A 22,750-nucleotide genomic window follows, 5' to 3' on the forward strand; every position below is an offset into this window, starting at 1 on the left:
CCAAAAGTGCATGTGCAAGAAAAACTATTTTTTTCACTTTTGTTTTTCCTCTTTTTTCCCCAAGACCAATTGCTTTATTTTTCGGTCGTCATTGCTGCATGAGGGATGCTTTATTTCAGACAAGTTAGTTTTTTAATGAAAAAATATAAAAAAAAAATTAAATATATACCGGTATATATGCGCAAGTGAAATATGAGGTCCTGCAGCCTGAGAGCCAACAGGAGGGGAGTCTAGAGTATGATGTAACTCTAGATCTCTGGGGAGGTGTCAGGACCCCCCCTTTGTGCTGATATGAGGAGCAGATATCGCATCTCCCTCAGGTCACCGACTGCAGACAATCCTTCCTCTTCTGCCTCCTCTTCTTGGAATGGTATCAGAGATAAGCGCGTGTCGCAGAGCCATCTGTCTACATAGACTAATTACTTAAATTAATTGGTGAATGGACTAAAAAGCAAGCGGCGCAGCTTACCTGTAATTCAGTTACCATTAAAACGCGTAATGGAAGCAAATGGTTATTACATTAGGAGACGATGAAATGTGCAGGAAGCCGCGGCACAGGGAGGCCGCTGCCGATAGGAGCTCCGTGTAATGTCGTATCAGGGAGCAGCACTGTGGAGTCGGTAAGCCAAACCTCCTACTCCTCAATTTCTTTCTCCGACTCCACAGCCCTGGTCACTACTGAGCATCTGTATAAGGTGCAGCAGAAATTAATCTCCACTAACAGCCGAGATCCTCAGATCTGAAATAAAGCAGACCTTTATAGGACATTTCATAACTTTCCCAAATTCTTATGTAAAAATATTCAGCCCATCCTTCACTTGAACTACTCAACCCAATGTGTTGTATATATTAGGAGTCAATCCATTTTATACTGACTCCAACTCCACAGACCTCGTTACTGTACTGATCAGACTCTATCAGCGGAGAGGTATTATAACCAGAAAATGCTACCGTGTAATCAGTGCAGTGCAGCTCTGGAGTGTAATACAGGATGTAACTCAGGATCAGTAATGTATGCACACAGTGACTGCACCAGCAGAATAGTGAGTGCAGCTCTGGAGTGTAATGCAAGATGTAACTCAGGATCAGTAATGTATGCACACAGTGACTGCACCAGCAGAAGAGTGAATGCAGCTCTGGAGTGTAATACAGGATGTAACTCAGGATCAGTAATGTATGCACACAGTGACTGCACCAGCAGAATAGTGAGTGCAGCTCTGGAGTGTAATACAGGATGTAACTCAGGATCAGTAATGTATGCACACAGTGACTGCACCAGCAGAATAGTGAGTGCAGCTCTGGAGTATAATACAGGAGGTAACTCAGGATCAGTACAGGATATGTAATGTATGTACACAGTGACTGCACCTGCAGAATGAGTGCAGCTCTGGGGTATAATACAGGATGTAACGCAGGATCAGTAATGTAATGTATGTACACAGTGACTGCACCAGCAGAATAGTGAGTGCAGCTCTGGAGTATACAGGATGTAACTCAGGATCAGTAATGTAATGTATGTACACAGTGACTGCACCAGCAGAATAGTGAGTGCAGCTCTGGAGTATAATACAGGAGGTAACTCAGGATCAGTCATGTATGTACACAGTGACTGCACCAGCAGAATAGTGAGTGCAGCTCTGGGGTATAATACAGGAGGTAACTCAGGATCAGTAATGTAATGTATGTACATAGTGACTGCATCAGCAGAATAGTGAGTGCAGCTCTGGAGTATAATACAGGAGGTAACTCGGGATCAGTACAGGATTAGTAATGTATGTACACAGTGACTGCACCAGCAGAATAGTGAGTGCAGCTCTGGGGTATAATACAGGATGTAACTCAGGATCAGTAATGTAATGTATGTACACACTATTCTGCTGGTGCAGTCACTGAGTGCAGCTCTGGGGTATAATACAGGATGTAACTCAGGATCAGTAATGTATGTACACAGTGACTGCACCAGCAGAATAGTGAGTGCAGCTCTGGAGTATAATACAGGATGTAACTCAGGATCAGTAATGTATGTACACAGTGACTGCACCAGCAGAATAGTGAGTGCAGCTCTGGGGTATAATACAGGATGTAACTCAGGATCAGTAATGTATGTACACAGTGACTGCACCAGCAGAATAGTGAGTACAGTTCTGGAGTATAATACAGGATGTAACTCAGGATCAGTGCAAGATCAATAATGTAATGTATGTACACAGTGACTTTACCAGCCGAATAGTGAGTGCAGCTCTGGGGTATAATACAAGATGTAACTCAGGATCAGTAATGTATGTACACAGTGACTGCACCAGCAGAATAGTGAGTGCAGCTCTGGGGTATAATAAAGGATGTAGCCCAGGATCAGTCATGTATGTACACAGTGACTGCACCAGCAGAATAGTGAGTGCAGCTCTGGAGTATAATACAGGAGGTAACTCAGGATCAGTAATGTAATGTATGTACATAGTGACTGCATCAGCAGAATAGTGAGTGCAGCCCTGGAGTATAATACAGGAGGTAACTCAGGATCAGTACAGGATTAGTAATGTATGTACACAGTGACTGCACCAGCAGTATAGTGAGTGCAGCTCTGGAGTGTAATACAGGATGTAACTCAGGATCAGTAATGTATGCACACAGTGACTGCATCAGCATAATAGTGAGTGCAGCTCTGGAGTATAATACTGGATGTAACTCAGGATCAGTAATGTAATGTATGTACACAGTGACTGCACCAGCAGAATAGTGAGTGCAGCTCTGGAGTATAATACAGGAGGTAACTCAGGATCAGTAATGTATGTACACAGTGACTGCACCAGCAGAATAGTGAGTGCAGCACTGGGGTATAATACAGAATGTAACTCAGGATCAGTACAGGATAAGTAATGTATGTACACAGTGACTGCACCTGCAGAATGAGTGCAGCTCTGGGGTATAATACAGGATGTAACGCAGGATCAGTAATGTAATGTATGTACACAGTGACTGCACCAGCAGAATAGTGAGTGCAGCTCTGGAGTATAATACAGGAGGTAACTCAGGATCAGTAATGTAATGTATGTACACAGTGACTGCACCAGCAGAATAGTGAGTGCAGCTCTGGGGTATAATAAAGGATGTAACCCAGGATCAGTCATGTATGTACACAGTGACTGCACCAGCAGAATAGTGAGTGCAGCTCTGGGGTATAATACAGGAGGTAACTCCGGATCAGTAATGTAATCTATGTACATAGTGACTGCATCAGCAGAATAGTGAGTGCAGCTCTGGAGTATAATACAGGAGGTAACTCGGGATCAGTACAGGATTAGTAATGTATGTACACAGTGACTGCACCAGCAGAATAGTGAGTGCAGCTCTGGGGTATAATACAGGATGTAACTCAGGATCAGTAATGTATGTACACAGTGACTGCACCAGCAGAATAGTGAGTACAGTTCTGGAGTATAATACAGGATGTAACTCAGGATCAGTGCAAGATCAATAATGTAATGTATGTACACAGTGACTTTACCAGCCGAATAGTGAGTGCAGCTCTGGGGTATAATACAAGATGTAACTCAGGATCAGTAATGTATGTACACAGTGACTGCACCAGCAGAATAGTGAGTGCAGCTCTGGGGTATAATAAAGGATGTAGCCCAGGATCAGTCATGTATGTACACAGTGACTGCACCAGCAGAATAGTGAGTGCAGCTCTGGGGTATAATACAGGATGTAACTCAGGATCAGTAATGTATGTACACAGTGACTGCACCAGCAGAATAGTGAGTGCAGCTCTGGAGTATAATACAGGATGTAACTCAGGATCAGTAATGTATGTTCACAGTGACTGCACCAGCAGAATAGTGAGTGCAGCTCTGGGGTATAATACAGGATGCAACTCAGGATCCGTACAGGATTAGTAATGTATGTACACAGTGAGTGCAGCTCTGGAATATAATACAGTATGTAACGTGTGATACTCCATGTAGAGGTAAGGCTACTTTCACACTTGCGTTAGGAGGCGCAGTGTATGATCGTCGTGAAGCTCCGCCCCCTGCCGCGTCTCCTCCGGTCAGCTCCACCTATGGGCGCATGACGCTGCATGCGACCTGCGTACCCTATCTTTAGCATTGGGTACGCAGGCCGTGCGCAGGTATCCTTTTGCCGGCGCCTGCGTCGTTTTGACGGTGTGCCGACCTGCGTCAAACGCAACGTGTTGTATTTGGGTGTGGCCGGCGCATCATCAAAAGGACTCATGCGCCGGCAAAAGCATACCTGCCCACGGCCTGCGTACCCAATGCTAAAGATAGGGTACGCAGGTTGCATGCAGCGTCATGCGCCGATAGGCGGAGGTGCGGCAGGGGGCGGAGCTTCACGCCGAGCGTATGCTGCGCCTCCTAACGCAAGTGTGAAAGTAGCCTTAGTGATGAGTTGGTTCAGTATTTTTCCCTGAATTACAGTAATTCCATATTTCATGTTCTTCTGAGCAGCGTCCTGACTTTGCACAGAGCTGGAGAATGTTCTTGCCGACGTGTCTCCATTCTCCTTGTGGGGAACATCTTCAGCCGCCCACGTCCCTCCTCTCAGAAAGCAGTTGTGACTGTATGATTTCATTCTGGATGCGTAATGAGGACAGGGGGATTTCATCCTGCGCTCACTTCCTCGCTGCCTGCTCTGTTTTGCTGCTGAACGCTTGATCCACTGCAACCTCGTCCGCATCCTTATTGTGATTCTCCCATCTTCCGTAATTCTCCACTCACAGCTGAAGCTGCAGTCGGGGCCAGCATGGTGGCTCAGTGGTTAGCACTGCAGCCTTGCAGCGAGTCCTGGATTCGAATTCCACCAAGGACAACATTTGCAAGGCGTTTGTATGTTCTCCCCATGTTTGCGTGGGTTTCCTCCGGGCACTCCGGTTTCCTCCCACATTCCAATATCATACTGATAGGGAATTTAGATTGTAAGCCCCATCAGGGACAGTGATGATAATGTGTGCAAACTGTAAAGCGCTGCGGAATATGTTGGCGCTATATAAAAATAAAAATTATTATTCACCAGGCAGCTACCTCTCCTGCTTCTTCCATACACTTGTTCGCTTCTCTGTTCTCTATGAGGCTCTGCAGAGTTGTGATTGCAGCTTTTGATTTTGTAGCTTTTGTAGCTATAGAATAAAGCATTCTTTGCTCATCGGTGCTCTGGCGGACTGCAGTAGTGGAGTGAGGAGGATTTTTCTTGCCATGGACTTAATACCAGGCTGTCCTTTTACGTTCCCAGCATGCCTTGTTTTGCCGTCCACAGTGAGGAACTCTCTGTTTCCAAAATTCACTTCCTTTTCTAACATATGCGGTAAATGTTTGCAGGATTTGGTTACTGAAATGTTTTGCTTTGAAAAGGTCGCAGCCTCACGGGGCATTATTGAATTATTTACCGTGAGAGTGTAACCAGCGGGGGTCGCCTTTTTACCAGCTGTTGCTGCTGTGATCTCGTTACTCAATTTCATCTCGTGTTATTGGCTGCAAATATTGACGTGCCGTGAGTATTTATAGACGCTAGGGAAGAATGAATCACGACCGTGCGTTGCCGACCTTTATAGAGTAGAGAGCGAGGCCGGCACCACTCCTCGAAATCATGGTTGGCACACTATGGGAAGGCCTTATCAGTGCACTCATACCCATCCGGCTGATCACACGGGCGCAGTGACTGTGGCTGTGACATCAGAAGCCAGGCATAGCCTGTAAAACATGGCAGGATCTAAAGTCCTAGATCAGAGGAATCCCTGATCCCGGCCTTTCAGCCTTTTGAAGCCCAAAAAGTGGGTAAAAATCATGTGAGCCACGCTCCTTGGAAAATTCTATAAAAATTAGCACTGAATAAAGAGGTCCATAAAGGTTTCAAAAAATGGAAAAAAATAACATGCAGCTCCACAGCAAAAAAGAATGATCCATGTTTTAGTTACTAGTCTCAAGCACTCATTATATTTGTGAATTCTCTCCAAATACATCCTTGCTGCCTTGTTGTGTTTGCCCCCTTGTTGTGTTTGCCCCCTTGTTACCATTTCCCATGTTTTGCATGGAGCAGGTGGGGTGGGTATTCTTGTCTTATCTATGTGATGTTTTCCATTTTGATAGAACATAAAGTAAATCTATACAGTTCTTATTAGGTTATGTTTACAGAGGAAGATGTGAAATTCTACTTGGCAGAGCTGGCCCTAGCACTTGATCACCTGCACAGCCTGGGAATCGTCTACAGAGACCTAAAGCCAGAAAAGTAAAGTAAAACCCAGATATTATCTAGTTTGTTTCCTGTGTCTGTTTTCTGAGACCATTGTCTCCATCTTTGCATGTTGTTTCACCCTCTGGTACTTGGGGGTACTGATTTCTCTAGAGTTAGTGCAAAGTTCTGTTTCTGAATTTTCCTGGTTACTTTGTGTCTTTATTTCTTATTACTGTGACCTTTTCTACCAAATCCTGTTATGTGTGTTGGTGAATGTACATTTTAATTTTCAGCATTTTGCTTGATGAAGCAGGACATATCAAGTTAACAGGTAGGTGACGATTCTCCAGCGAAGCATTTCATTCATCTCGTTTGTGTGTAATGGTGGCCTGTCCACGTCTCCTGTCTGCATTTACAGTTTGTTCATTTCTTTTTGCTGCTCGTTGTCCCCTCTGACTGTGATGTGGCATCATTATCTGGAGCTCTGTGACTATACGTGTGAGAATGACGCTTCTGATCTCCCCATTTTTTTTATTCCTGGCCTCATCTCTGGGTGCTGAAGCTAGGCGAATGTGCTCAATATCACGTGCATCTAAAAATCACAAGAACGTAGCAACTCCACCCTGCATGGGTGATTCAGCTATTATGGTGTAGCTTTTTACATTATCTAATAATTGTGCTACACCTGTGGCTGAGCCAGCCTCCTTCTGCCAGAGCCATTGCATAGTCCTAGGATGGAGCTAGCTGCAGCTATTAACATCCCATCAGCCAGCCCCTTTATTAGCAAGGAAACCGTACCCCTTAGGTGATTGTAGCATTGTCTCTGAGCTTACTGACTGATAGAGAAAAATTAAAAATCCATAAGACCTCTCTAGAATGGGGACATGTCACCTTCACATTGAACATATGGGATTAATTATAGGTAGGGAAGAGAGAGCTGACACTTCCATCTCCATTGAAGTAGTTGCCTCATGCAATGACCAGGAAATTACAACAGGTAGATTTGCTGGGAAAAAGACACCAAGTCTGAGATAAGTTTACCAAGAGATGGGGAAGTACACTTCCAAACCAAAGAGCATCCTCTGATCAAAGCACGGCTTCTTAGACCTTTTTGAGCCAGTGGTCATTGATGAATATTGGTTTCTGCATCGATCCCGATATTTATGGGAGATTTTCGGCATTATAAGAAACGAGAGGACACCACAGGGCAATAATCGTGGGATATTCCCAAGGCCTGTATATAATGTTACACATGAACAAGGAGAAGAGTTACAGGCCATATAGAGGGGATCACCACACAATGTAGAAAAATCACATATATTTTTGAGTACAAAAAACACCACAATGACACAACATTAAAAACATTAAAAAGTCACATATGTGACATTACCTAACTAACATTTGTGCTCATAATGGAGCTGCAGCCTGAAACCTGTCACTCATGTATGTAAGCGAATAATGCCTGTACACACATATATAAACAGCATACCATCCAATATGGAAAAAATGGAAAAGGGAAATAGATTCAGAAATGTAAATATAACCCCAGTCCCACTTGGATAACCCACAGGTTACCCAATAATGAATCTACCCACCGCAGATGAAACAAGCCAGAACAGTACACATACATTGGCCTAACCAAATGGAAGCCAAAGAGCCTAATAAGGTTTGTGCCAACATGAAGTGGCTGCAGAGATTGCATAGGACCACAAGAGGACGGGGAACCCTTATCCAAATACATAAAGACTGGCTGTAAATGAAAGAAAAGTCACGGGCTAGCGCAGAATAAATACCCATATGCAGGTGTTTTGAAGCAAATGCAAGGGCAGCCAGTGAAGCACACATGGAGACAGGTAAAGGCAGAAGAGAATGCCCGACGCGTGTCGCCACTCTCGGTGGCTTCGTCAGGGGCAGTCATTACTGGCGTCCCATACCCAATGTATATGTATAAATCAAGCAAAAATGAGTTGCAGTTGTGTTGCTTACCAGAGATGCGTGGAGAATACCAAGCAGGAAATACATAATTGCCGTGCGACGGTAACTCTAAACGTAGCGTTGCTTTGGACGGCGCATAAACAAACATGGTGCGCATGCGCGGGTAAAGTGGCCTGAAGTTGCCAGCACAAAGGCATACAATGCGCAGGCACAGATAATCAATAAGAAGTAGATTGACACACGCGGCTGCGTTGCTATGGACGGCACATAAACAAGCATGGTGCGCATGCGCGGATAAAGAATGGAATGCGATGCCAGTAAAATGGCCAGAAGTTGCAAGCACAAAGGCATACAATGCGAAGGCGTGGATAACCATTAAGAAGTAGATTATGACACACACGCGGCTGATAAACAGAAATAGTAAAAACCGTGCTCAAGGTAAATAAATATTCACGTGGGCACAATGAAAACATGATACTACTGACACAGTTATGAGCGGCGCATGCAAAATACACACTGCACAGGCGCGAGTATAGAACTGGAAATGAACGATCGCGTTAGTGCAGCCAGCATAAAGACCCCCGCGTTTCGGCGTTGTAGCAAAGGGGCAAATATAACACATTCACTCACATCGCTGTAAGGCCATTCTAACTCCTCCAACTTAATAACATTCCTATGGATGATGATATCCAGACCATGTTTCAGCTCGATATTAATGTAAAATCACGATGACAATATCTACAGCCTTTGACCTTCTGGGGTGAAGATATCTTGTAAGTTGGAGATGTGATAATTAATGAATGAGCTAGCACATCCCACAGCCCCCACATGAGCTCATCAAGAGGAGGAATGTAGGCGGTACTTTGATCTGATAAAAAGCAGAAATTGAGTTTTGTCCTGTGTCCATCCTGGAAGGTGCAGCTTGATGTAGTTTTTCCCATTTTTCTTAAGAGTGCTTCCCTCCACGAAGCTCTGAGCCATTTTCAGATTTAGACATCAGATTTAGTACTTTTATTTTGTTCTCCCTTTTATTTTATGTTATTATATACAGTGGGTACGGAAAGTATTCAGACCCCTTTAAATTTTTCACTTTGTTTCATTGCAGCCATTTGGTAAATTTAAAAAAGTTTTTTTTTTTTTTCCTCATTAATGTACATCTGCACCCCATCTTGACTGAAAAAAAACAAATGTAGAAATCTTTGCAAATGTATTAAAAAATAAAAACTGACATATCACATTGTCATAAGTATTCAGACCCTTTGCTCAGTATTGAGTAGAAGCATCCTTTTGAGCTACTACAGCTATGAGTCTTCTTGGGAATGATGCAACAAGTTTTTCACACCTGGATTTGGGGATCCTCTGCCATTCTTCCTGGCAGATCCTCTCCAGTTCCTTCAGGTTGGATGGTGAATGTTGGTGGACAGCCATTTTCAGGGCTCTCCAGAGATGCTCAATTGGGTTTAGGTCAGGGCTCTGGCTGGGCCAGTCAAGAATGGTCACAGAATTGTTCTGAAGCCACTCCTTTGTTATTTTAGCTGTCTGGTTAGGGTCATTGTCTTGGTGGAAGGTGAAGCTTCGGCCAAGTCTGAGGTCCAGAGCACTCTAGAAGAGGTTTTTATCCTGGATATCTCTGTACTTTGCCGCATTCATGTTACCTTCAATTGCAACCTGTCGTCCTGTCCCTGCAGCTGAAAAACACCCCCATAGCATGATGCTGCCACCACCATGTTTCACTGTTGGGATTGTATTGGGCAGTCGATGAGCTGTGCCTGTTTTCTCCACACATACCGCTTAGAATTATCACCAAAAGTTCTATCTTCGTCTTATTAGACCACAGAATCTTATTTCTCATAGTCTGGGAGTCCTTCATGTGTATTTTAGCAAACTCTATGCAGGCTTTCATATGTCTTGCACTGAGGAGAGGCTTTTGTCTGGCTATTCTGCCATAAAGACTCGACTGGTGGAGTGCAGTGCAGTGATAGCTGACTTTGTGGAACTTTCTCCCATCTCCCTACTGCATCTGTGGAGCTGAGCCACAGTGATCTTGGGGCTTCTTTACCGCTCTCACCAAGGCTCTTCTCCCACGATTGCTCAGTTTGGCTGTACGGCCAGGTTTAGGAAGTCTTCTGGTGGTCCCAAACCTCTTCCATTTAAGGATTATAGAGACCACTATGCTCTTAGGAGCCTTGAGTATTGCAGAAATTGTTTTGCAACCTTGGCCAGATCTATGCCTTGCTACAATTCTGTCTCTGAGCTCCTTGGCCAGTTCCCTTGACCTCATGATTCTCTTTTGGTGTGATACGCTTAATTAAACACAGCTGGACTCCAATGAAGGAGTAGAACCATCTCAAGGAGGATCACAAAGAAATGGACAGCATGTGACTTAAATATGTGTCTGAGCAAAGGGTCTGAATACTTATGACCATGTGATATTTCAGTCTTTTTTAAATAAATTTGCAAAAATTCCTAAATTTCTGTTTTGTTTTTTTGTCAGTCAAGATGGGGTGCAGAGTGTACATCAATGAGAAAAAATTAACTTTTTTGAATTTACCAAATGGCTGCAATGAAACAGAGTGAAAAATTTAAAGGGGTCTGAATACTTTCCGTACCCACTGTATATTGTATTGTTCCAGTTTTATATCATCTTGTATATCTTTAGAAGTACTCCCCATTGTTCTGTTCCTCTTGCTCTGTAAGGCTGTGTGCACACGATGCAGATTTGCAGCGGATCCGCAGCGGATTTTACCGCGCAGAAACGTTGCATATCCCCATTGTGATGTACAGTAGCCTTAAAATCAATGAAAAAAAAACCTGCTGTGCAGACGCTGTGGATTTTTCGCACGGTTTTCCTGCGGTACAAAATCCACAGCATGTTACTACTTTTGTGTGGTTTTCCATCTCCCCTGTCACCAAATCCGCAGGGGGGAATCCGCAGTGGAAAACCGCACAAAAACCGCAATAAAACCGCAGGAAAAATGGAAGAAATCCGCAGGAAAAATGCAGGTCATTTGACCTGCGGATTTCTTCCATTCTGCGCCGAAAAATCTGCAGGGCTAAAAAGTCCGTCTGCACTCAGCCTAAACCGCACTCCTGAAGACATACGCTACCTGTAAAATGTGTCCAATCGGCCTGTATAAATGATTGGAGGAGGCAGCTAGTTGTTCTACCGTTATTGCGGAGCTGGCAGTGGCCGTACCGATGTGTTTATATGTGTGTGACCCAGCAGTAGAAGCAGCCGCGGCTTCGTCAGTCAGTTGTGTAATTGTCCTTACGATTGGAGGCAGCGGAGTTGCGTTCCCTGACAGTTGGTTGGATCTGTGTGATCTTTCCAGTGTCATCTGTGACATAATGGTAACAGTGGTGGGTGGGATCTGTGGCACCTAGCCTCCCCTGGCTGTGTATGCATGACACTTACCATCACTGTGGCTCCTTGCACCCAGGGGCCACAGTGTGTGCTTTCAGCCCGCAGTGTTATCTGGCGTATTCTAATATTACCTGGATCACTTGGGGGTTCTTTTAAAGCAGGAAGTGGATCCAATAAGAAGAATTGTTTACCATAAATTCCCATTTTCTTTAACATTTGCTCCTGACTTGACCTAAAAATAGCGCTAGTGATTCCAGCCTTACAAGGTTGTCGAGGGTTAAAGATCATGGTCCCTTTTTTCCATGAATAGTGGCACTCCCGTGTACAGCTCATGTGCAGTATTGCGGTTCAGGTCTGTGAACGTGAATAGGGATCCGCTGCAGTACCACTGATAACCTGTAGGCAGAAGGGGGCTCCTCTAGTCCTAGACAAGACCTTCATGGGGAATCCCTGTTGTCTGCAATTAGTATCATTGTCTTATAACGACTTTCTGCAGCTTTCTCATAGATTTAGCACTTTCTTTCCTATTTCCAGGATCTTTTCTTGCTGTCAGTGAAGAATAGATTTATTCTCATTTTATAGACAGTGCCTTCTTAAAGAGGTTGTTCCAAGTATTTATCTCCTGTTTATTGCTGGGTATGTGACTGCTTAGACACCTTCAGCACGGAGCCTTGTTTTGAATGGCACGTAGGTCAAGCATTTGCCTCTCCTCTCCAGTGATTCTCTGGGGCTCAGAGTGCTGGACCTGGCTGTCTCCGGCGGTCCCAGAGGGGAGAGGAGCACGCTCGATTTCGGCTCCATTTAGATGAGGCCTTGCAGAGCACAATACTCCAGATAAGCACTCGGGCCCTCTTTAATCTATAAATTATCATCTTTCTTGTTGATCCGGAATAACGTCTATACTTGGTATAAACCCTTTACGTCTTAGGCCTGTTTCACACTTCAGTTTTTTGTGTCAGTTAAAATCCGCCAAAAAGGCGGAAAAGCGGATCCGTTCCAAACTGATGTGAACGGATGCCACAGGAACCGTTTTTTTGACGGATCCGCAGAATTAAGAATTTTAAAGGAATCGCTGCCCGGGAAGGGGGGGGGGGAGAGAGAGAATTTTTTTTTTCTCTCACCGCCAGAAATGATTTCAGGGTTAAATTTCCTCCTGACTTCATTCCTCCGGGCATGCGCTCTATAAAAATGCGGATCCTGCAGTAGAAAAAACGTTGCATGGTCCGTCCAGGCATCTCAGCGGACGCTAAAAAATTGACGGATCTGCAAAAAAAAGGATCCAACGGATAGCCATCCGTCAAGATCCGCCGGTAATGCAAGTCAATGTGGAAAAAAACGGATCCGCCAAAAAAAATGGCGGATCCGTTTTTTTTGCAAAAACGGCAGATTTTTACTGATGGTCAAAAACGGAAGTGTGAAACAGGCCTTAGAGCTGAGAGTTCTGGCACTAATTCCAAACGTGCACATTGCTACATTGTATCCGTGCAGTTAAAGTATCAGTCTGGATGCGTTGCGGTTGATGGAGCTTTATTTGCATGGTAGTTGCAGGAGACGTCGTTCTTCCCGCACGTGAACTCCTCCAACACTTCATACATTTTCACTTGTCTTGTTCTATCTGCAGCATGTGAACAGCCGTCTTTGTTATAGATGAGCCCTGACCAATAATATGGTGTAGACAGACCCTAATAACCCCCACCAGAAGGTGGCGCCTCCTTGTATCCATCAGTGGTGGCGATCACCCCCATAATTTCACCCCCGTTATAGGGATGTGATAATGGTGCCAATCTGTCACTGGTGGCGCGATCAGGACTCAGTAATGTTATGATAGGGGGCACTTTTGCATTTCTTTTGTTTTCCAGACTTTGGCCTCAGCAAAGAATCGGTGGACCATGAAAAAAAGGCGTACTCCTTCTGTGGTACCGTGGAGTACATGGCCCCGGAAGTGGTGAACCGGCGGGGACACACACAGAGCGCCGACTGGTGGTCCTTCGGTGTCCTCATGGTAAGTTCCTCGTGGCATAAGTGCGGCTGTAACTGATTATTTGGGTTATTGTCTATGTTCACGTGTGTGATGTCGCCTCTATGTACCGCAGAGGACACAACAGGATACAGAGTAGGGAAAGATGGTGACATGTAAAGGCCCCGTCACGCTTAGCGATGGACCAGCGATCCCGACAACGATATGACGCGGTCAGGATCGCTGGTGCATCGCTAAGTGGTCGCTAGTGAGCTGCCACACAGGCAGATCTCACCAGCGACATCGCTGGGGACGGGGGTCGCTACTTACCTGTCAGAATAGGCGATGAAGACGTCCTCCCTCCCGCGTCGCTCGTCGCCACAGCAGGAAGCTGGCGACGAGAAACGGTCCAGGACGTGCTGCTGCGTCACAAAACCAGTGACGTTATAGCGATAATGCTAGAGATATCGCTTAGTGTGACGGGGCCTTAAGTCAGCCCACTGTCTGCAGGTTCCACAGCAGCCAGGGAATACAAACAGGTTCACATTGGACATTTTGAACTAAACACTGAATTTTAGCAAAATGGCTAAAAAATAATCAGTTTTACTAGTGAAAATTTGAGAACTGCTGTCACAATTATGAAGCAATAGAGAAGAATTTCCCGCTTGTTAACTGCAATAAACCAAGGTTCCTGTGATAATTTACATTGTCCAAAATGTAATAATTACACCAAGGTCCATAAAAGCATCTCATGTAGCAAAAAACGACTACACCCCCTCTGTACCAGCAGAAAAGTGATTGCAGCTCTGTAGTATAGTACAGGATGTAACTCAGGATCAGTAATGTACTGTATGTACACAGTGACTGCACCAGCAGAAAAGTGATTGCAGCTCTGGACTATAATACAGGATGTAACTCAGGATCAGTAATGTATGTACACAGTGACTGCACCAGCAGAATAGTGAGTGCAGCTCTGGACTATAATACAGGATGTAACTCAGGATCAGTAATGTAATGTATGCACACAGTGACTGCACCAGCAGAATAGTGAGTGCAGCTCTGCAGTATAATACAGGATGTAACTCAGGATCAGTAATGTAATGTACAGCTCTGTTAAAAATTAAGAGACAGCTGCAAAATTTTCAGTATCTGATTTTTCTCTTCATAGGTATATTTGTGAGTAAACTGTAAATTGCTCTATTCTATATTAGATGTGGGCCCAATGCTATCGCATCGGGAGGGCAGTGTGTGTGGTGTATGTGTTCCGCCGCTGCCTCCCACCCACCTCCGTGCAGTCACAGCCAGTAGGAAAGACGGTGGTTTGTGGCCTGTGCTGGAGATAGGGTGCGCCACCAGAGGGCGCCCGCACCCCATCTCCAGTACAGGCCACAAGCCGCGGTCTTTCCTGCCGGCTGTGACTGCATGGAGGTGGGTGGGCAGGCAGCAGCTGGATCCGGCGTGTGTAGTCAGGTGGTGGCGGGGGGTCCTGGCGGTGTCCCGCTGGTGGTACTGCAGAAGGGCCTGGTACCACCAGCAGGTGCCATATTGGAATACCCATCACTTGGGTATTCCAGTATGGCGGTCAATGTACTTCTGTTGCAGCGCGGTGGATTGTGGGATTCGAGGACATCTGGACGGAAGTGGATGAAGGACAATTTTAGGTAAGTATATAATTGAAACTACTGACAACATGTCTTTGAGTTTCCAAGCACTAAATTTTGTATTTTCAGAAAATGAGATGGTCAAAATAACAAAAATATGCAGTGCTTGCAGACCTCAAATAATGCTAAGAAAACAAGTTCATAACCATTTAGTAACAACAATACTAATGTTTTAACTCCGGAAGAATTCTGAAATCAATATTTTGTGGAATAACCATGATTTTTAATCACAGCTTTCATGCGTCTTGGCATGCTTTCCACCAGTCTTTCACATTGCTTTTGGGTGACCTTATGCCACTCCTGGTACAAAAATATAAGCAGTTCTTCTTTGTCTGATGGCTTGTCACTATCCATCTTCCTCTTGATTACATTCCAGAGGTTTTCAATGGGGTTCAGGTCTGGAGATTGGGCTGGCCATGACAGGGATTTGATGTGGTGGTCCTTCATCCACACATTGATTGACCTAGCTGTGTGGCATGGCGCATTGTCCTGCTGGAAAAAACTGTCCTCAGAGTTGGGGAACATTGCCTGAGAAGAAGGAATCAACTGTTTTTCCAGGATAACCTTGTATGCGGCTTGATTCATACGTCCTTCGCAAAGATTATCCTGCCCAATTCCAGCCTTGCTGAAGAATCCCCAGATCATCACCAATCCTCCACCAAATTTCACAGTGGGTGCAAGACACTGTGGCTGGTATGTCTCTCCAGGTCTCCGTCTAACCATTAGATGACAGGTGTTGAGCAAAGCTGAAAATTAGACTCATCAGAGAAGATTACCTTACTCCAGTCCTCTATGGTCCAATCCTTATGGTCTTTGGAAAACTTCAGCCTGCCGCTCCTTTGCTTCTCATTGATGAAAGGCTTTTTTCTAGCTTTACATGACTTGAGCCCTTCCTCTAGGAGCCTTTTACAAACTGTTCTTGCTGTGCACTTCACCCCAGCTGCCATTTGCCATTCCTTTTGTAGGTCACTTGATATCATCCTGCGGCTACCACAATTGGATCATGGAGAGATCCGTTCCTGTCCTGGACTGGTAGAAAAAACCTTCTGAAATGCCTGATTTTACCAAAGTTCACCTATATGTTCCAAATGCTGCCCATCCACATACCAGATTCCTATTTGTCTAGAGTAAATACCCTCTTCTCCAAACACATGTGGAACAAGACGAGACCACGAATAGCTTTTCACACACTGGCCTGTACCTAAGGCAAGAGGGGAATGGGTGCTCCCGACATAAGAAAATACCTCGGTGCTAACTCGCTCAGTGCACCTGATTCGTGGTTCACAAGACAATGGGTAACAATAGAGAAAGAGCTCTCACACTTGCCCATCCTACAGCTTTTATTGACCTATCCTAGAGGGAGCTTTCTCCCTTCCCACCCAAATCTGTTGACTCGCTCATTACTAAGGATTTGGGCGAAAGCACACGGCATACTGGTACCCCCCTCATCACCAATATTGACACTATCAGATATCTTAGTTCACTCTCTTGATACCTTGACTGGAGACGCCCCGCTCGGGCTGAAAACCATGATAGACCAATTGTTAATGGATGGAGTGCTTCCATCACTCCCAGAGCTCTGTAAACTACCCAGGCTAGCAAACATAAACTTCATACAATACTCCACAATAAAAGAGACATTGAAAAGAATGTTATAACACAGATCTCACGCGCAAACTCACACCTTTCGAGACTCTATGCTCCAAATTAAATGAACCCACAAAAATATCCACAATATACCAAGAACTTTTTCTTGAAGACCAATGCTTTAAGCGAGCCTTTATTAGCAAGGTGGGAAAAAGACTTAGGTTACACGTTCTTGCAAGAACAAATACTTCACATATATAAACATTCCCATGGCCTTACTAAATGTGTTAAAACCCAGGAAAACTCATGATAGTGTCCAGATGGTACATTTCACAAGCACAGTTTCAGGCCTGGCGGGTGAATCTTCACACAAACTGCTGGAGATGTGGTACTGGTGAGGGTGACTATCTCCATCTATGGTGGACTTGACCAATCATAAAATGCTTCTGGGTGCTCACAGAAAAAGTTATACAGGAAGTAACTGGGAAGAAAGCCATTCTAACGCCTGAAAATGCATTGCTGAACTTTCCGGTGTGGCCGGGGAGTAAGAAATTCTCTATATTGGCACATAACATAATAGCGGCAGCCAAGCTTCTGATACCCACACACTGGAAAACCACTAACAGTCCCACGTCTCAACAATTACTCTATATGATAGATCAACTGTACTACACGGCTGAATTGGTGGCACATGTGAACCTCTAACAAGCTTTATTCCAGGATTCCTGGAGACCATGGATTCTCTTCAGATCGAACATACATTCAGACTTGACTCAGGTTACTGCCTAGAGATGCCTCTGTAATCCCTGCCCCCTCTTTCCCCTCCTTTTTCTATCTTTTCCTATCTTTTCTGTCCTGCTTTTCCCCTCTTTTACTACTACTCTCTATTAGTCTTTTGTTTGCTGTTTCAGTCAGTTATTCCGAAAAAGTTGTGTACTGTAGGTGAGCCTGGGATATTTGGTTTCATGATAGGTAGTGTACACTAAACCCCCCAGGTGTCAATTTAATATCCCTAATATGGTTCTATAATACATGTTGCAATACAATGACTTAAATTGTAGGGGTTTTGGTTAGTTGCTGTCTGTCTATATTAGAATACTGTAAACCCAATATGTAACATTGTAATAACATATTAATGCATTTGTTGATATGATTTAAAAATTAATAAAAAGAACATTGAAAAGAAAAGATATCATCCTGCGTTTGTCGTGGAGAGTCGTTTTCGCCCTCTGCCGGTCTGTAGCTTCGTTGTCCCCAATATCTGCTGCGTGACCTTGTTGTAATGGACTGCCGTCTTAGAAATTTTAAAGATGGAGGCAACCTAACGCTCACTGTATCCCTCTGCTAGTAAACCCAGAATTGAGCCCTTCTTTTCCTCACTCAAGACTTTTCTTTTCAACTCCTTTGGCATGGAGAAAAGTTATTTTTTCATTCCTATTACTTTTGGGATATTACTAGCACTTGTTTTGCCATCCAGCTTGTGATATTGCAAGAGGATTATGAACACCACAGCAGGGTCTTTTTTATACTTTCCTTTGTTAAATAAGATTTGGTTCTGGTGATCACCTAATCAGAAGCACATTAAGTAGAATGAGGCGTACTCTGGTTGGAATTCAACTGACACTGGAATGGAATGGCTGTCAGACATGTAGAGAAGCTGACATTTCTAAAACTGTGCAGTGGTCTCTTAATTTTTGACAGAGCTGTATGTACACAGTGACTGCACCGCCAGAATTGTGAGTGCAGCTCTGGAGTATAATGCAGGATGTAACTCAGAATCAGTATTGTAATGTACAGGTGTTTGTCCTGAAATTAGAATATCATCAAAAAGTTAATTTATTTCAGTTCTTCAATACAAAAAGGGAAACTCATATTATATAGAGTCATTACAGAGTGATCTATTTCACGTGTTTATTTCTGTTAATGTTGATGATTATGGCTTACAGCCAATGAAAACCCAAAAGCCATTATCTCAGTAAATTAGAATACTTAATAGCATCAGCTTGAAAAATGACTGCAAAATCCGAAATGTTGGCCTCCTGAAATGTATGTACAGTAAATGCACTCAGTACTTGGTCGGGGCTCCTTTTGCATCAACTACAGCATCAATGCGGGGTGGCATGGAGGCGATCAGCCTGTGGCACTGCTGAGGTGTTATGGAATCCCAGGTTGCTTTGATAGCAGCCTTCAGCTCGTCTGCATTGTTGGGTCTGGTGTCTCTCATCTTCCTCTTGAAAATCCCCCACAAATTCTCTATGGGGTTAAGGTCAGGCGAGTTTGCTGGCCACCCAAGCACAGTGATACTGTTGTTTATTGGCAGATGGAAGCATGAAGTGCTCTAAAATGTCCTGGTAGATGGTTGCACTGACTTTGGTCTTGATAAAACACAGTGGACCTACACCAGCAGATGATATGGCTCCCCAAATCATCACTGATTTTGGAAACTTCACACTAGACCTCCAGCAGCTTGGATTGTGGCCGCTCCACTCTTCCTCCAGCCTCTGGGACCTTGATTTCCAAATGAAATGCAAAATTTACTTTCATCTAAAAAAAAACACCTTGGACAACTGAGCAACAGTCCAGTTTTTTTTCTCCTTGGCCCAGGTAAGATGCTTCTCTCTATTGGTCATGAGTGGCTAGACACAAGGAATGTGACACTTGTAGCCCATGTCCTGGATACATATGTGTGTGTTGTGGCTCTTGAAGCAATGACTCCAGCAGCAGTCCGCTCCTTGTGAATCTCCCCAAATGTTTGAATGGCCTTTTCTTAACAATCCCTCCAAGGCTTCGTTTATCCCGGTGACTTTTGCACCTTTTTCTACCACACTTTTTCATTCCACTCAACCTTCCATTATAATCTCCTTGGATACAGCACTCTGTGAACGGCCAGCTTCTTTAACAATGATCTTTTGTGGCTTACCCTCCTTGTGGAGTGTGGACTGTCTTCTGGACATCTATCAAGTCAGTAGTCTTCCCCATGATTGTGGAGCTACTGAAACAAGCTAAGGGACCTTTTTAAACGCTTAGGAAGCCTTTGCAGGGGTTTTTGTTAATCTTATTTACTGAGATAATGACTTTTGGGTTTTCATTGGCTATAAGCCATAATCCTCAACATTAACAGAAATAAACAGGTGAATAGATCACTGTCTGTAATAACTCCTATATGAGATTCACTTTTTGTATAGAAGAACTGAAATAAATTAACTTTTTGGTGATATTCTAATTTTGTGAGAACCACCTGTATGTACACAGTGACTGCACCAGCAGAATAGTGAGTGCAGCTCTGGAGTATAATACATTACATTACTGATCCTGAGTTACATCCTGTATTATACGCCAGAGCTGCACTCACTGTTCTGCTGGTGCAGTCACTGTGTACATACATTACATTACTGATCCTGAGTTACATCCTGTATGTACACAGTGACTGCACCAGCAGAACAGTGAGTGCAGCTCTGGCGTATAATACAGGATGCAACTTAGGATCAGTAATGTAATGTATGTACACAGTGACTGCACCAGCAGAATAGTGAGTGCAGCTCTGGAGTATAATACAGGATGTAACTCAGGATCAGTAATGTATGTACACAGTGACTGCACCAGCAGAATAGTGAGTGCAGCTCTGGAGTATAATACAGGATGTAACTCAGGATCAGTAATGTAATGTATGTACACAGTGACTGCACCAGCAGAATAGGGAGTGCAGCTCTGGAGTATAATACAGGATGTAACTCAGGATCAGTAATGTATGTACACAGTGACTGCACCAGCAGAATAGTGAGTGCAGCTCTGGAGTATAATACAGGATGTAACTCAGGATCAGTAATGTAATGTATGTACACAGTGACTGCACCAGCAGAATAGTGAGTGCAGCTCTGGAGTATAATACAGGATGTAACTCAGGATCAGTAATGTATGTACACAGTGACTGCACCAGCAGAATAGTGAGTGCAGCTCTGGAGTATAATGCAGGATATGACTCGGGATCACTTGTACATTCTATGTGGAGTTTTTGTAGCTGGACTTTGTTTCGTCTTCCTTTCCTCAGTTGTGTAACGCTCTACTTTTTGTCTTTTGTTATAATGTAATATTTCTGCAATTTTCTGTTCTCAGAATCTGATGTAAAATAAGATTTTTTAAATTACCATAACACGTATGAGAAGAGCTAAATATGGAAAAACCACTTCAGACACTTTTTCCTGTTTGCGTTTCCAGTTTGAGATGCTGACGGGGACGCTGCCGTTTCAAGGAAAAGACAGGAATGAAACGATGAACATGATACTGAAGTAAGTGCCCCCTCTGCCCTGTGAGCTGCGACTCCTAGAGGATCGGACACAACACCTTTGTATGTTTTATTAATCTTGTTGAAGCTGCATCTTACGTAGCGCATCCCCTCCTCTGTTTACAGCATCTGCACAAATCTCTTGTCACAATGTATCAGTGCAGGTAAGAGTGATCGGCCTCAAGTCCAGGACAGAAGAGAATTGTCCTTTTCTTGGTTTTACTCTTATAGAGTGCCTATGCTGATACATTGTAACAAACCCAATCACTCTGAGCTGAACATTCCTGTCTGACAGTCTTGTTGCTATGGATACATTGTAACAATGACATGTTTTGTTACCACTCTCTAGTTTTGTGTTTGTGTCCTACAAATGATGGCAATGATCCGAAGAAATCCTCAAGGTGTCAGGATATAACTATTTTCTCATAGAATTCTCTCCATAAATGCAATAAGCCGTCAATAATACACATTACATTAATTCCTGACAAAAGATGATAGGACTTGAATAAAAGATAAAGTACATTGGTGCAATAAAAGTGATAGCAAAGGAGGAAAATGTGTTTCTCTCACCCAATTCATGTCATCCGGGTCATGTCCACATGGGTAGAAGCGTCCCTCACTCTGCCCTGTTGTGCTCCCTGCATTAGCCCCTGCCCTGACAAGGGCAGTACCCAAGTAGGGCTATTTCCCCAGAAAAGATCCCTATCGACGCGTTTCTTTCTCCGTTAGAAGAAGACATCAGGGCAGTGTGCATGTTATTGGGGAGGCACCAGCTAGGAGAGACCAAAACAAAAGTGAGGGAAGTGTCTTGTAAAGTGCCTATTTATCAAAAGTATCATACGAGTCCCACAGTCGTGGCATTCCCATAGGGTGCAAAGCGCTGTTGCCATATTAACCAGGTGTTATTTCCCCAACTCCTGGTTCATACTGAGGAGATACCCTGTTATGTACATATTTAAATGCATTTGAGCTTTTCTGTCTTGTCCCTCATTGCTCAAGGGGAATGTTCTCTGCCCTGGTGGCCCTCTGGATGTCTGTCGCTTTTACGTTTCAAGGACTTTTTTTAACTTCCTTTTTCTGACCACCTCAGATCAAAGCTCGGGATGCCGCAGTTTTTAAGCCCCGAAGCTCAAAGTCTCCTCCGAATGTTGTTCAAGCGGAATCCTCTAAACCGATTAGGTGAGTTTCCCTGTGATTATCACGGTTTGTGCTCAGCCCCTCCATACACCTTTTATTTCTGGCCTTCAGGGGTCTCTCCCTTGACTATGGGATGTAAAGACTTTCTTTGACCTTCTAATAATCTAGAGCACTTGTTTATCCAGCATCGAACAGCTGATATTGATGCCGGACTAATCACTGGACAGGATCGCAGGTCTTGCTATGGGATCTGCAAAAATAGAAATACAAAAATAAATATATTAACAAAAATATATAATAGAAATATATAATAAAGAAAACCTATTTACATTGTCATCCTTTCTCCATTCCAACAATTTAAAAAGAAATAAAAATAAAATGTATATATATCCTAATTAGCATCATTAACTCCAGTAAAAGTCTGATCTGTCACGATGTAAAAACTGTTACCCGTCTCGTCATCGCCATGAAAAAAAACATTTTACGATGTGGGCCATTTATATGGATACACCTAACTAAAATGGGAATGGTTGGTGACATCAACTTTCTGTTTGTGGCACGTTAGTATATGGGAGGGGGGAAAACTTCAAGATGGATGGGGACCATGGCGGCCGTTTTGAAGTCGGCTATTTTGGATCCAA

General features: G+C 43.9%; 1 protein-coding gene across 4 annotated transcripts in view; it reads left to right on the forward strand.

Annotated features, from left to right (window-relative positions):
* Positions 1–22,750, forward strand: part of RPS6KA6 (ribosomal protein S6 kinase A6) — an 82,844-nt gene that overhangs the window by 40,228 nt on the left and 19,866 nt on the right. For all 4 annotated transcript variants that reach the window (XR_012234882.1, XM_073589913.1, XM_073589911.1 and 1 more), the window contains exons 7-11: positions 6,134–6,240; positions 6,480–6,517; positions 13,345–13,487; positions 20,906–20,976; positions 22,063–22,151. Coding sequence is in view for 3 of the 4 variants with exons in the window: in XM_073589913.1 (XP_073446014.1) it covers positions 6,134–6,240; positions 6,480–6,517; positions 13,345–13,487; positions 20,906–20,976; positions 22,063–22,151 (448 nt within the window). In the remaining variant the exon portion in view is untranslated. The remainder of the gene's footprint in view (positions 1–6,133; positions 6,241–6,479; positions 6,518–13,344; positions 13,488–20,905; positions 20,977–22,062; positions 22,152–22,750) is intronic.

This window comes from Dendrobates tinctorius, unplaced genomic scaffold (genome assembly GCF_039654945.1).
Source record: "Dendrobates tinctorius isolate UK_male_01 unplaced genomic scaffold, ASM3965494v1 ptg000114l, whole genome shotgun sequence".
Taxonomy (NCBI): Eukaryota; Metazoa; Chordata; class Amphibia; order Anura; family Dendrobatidae; genus Dendrobates; species Dendrobates tinctorius.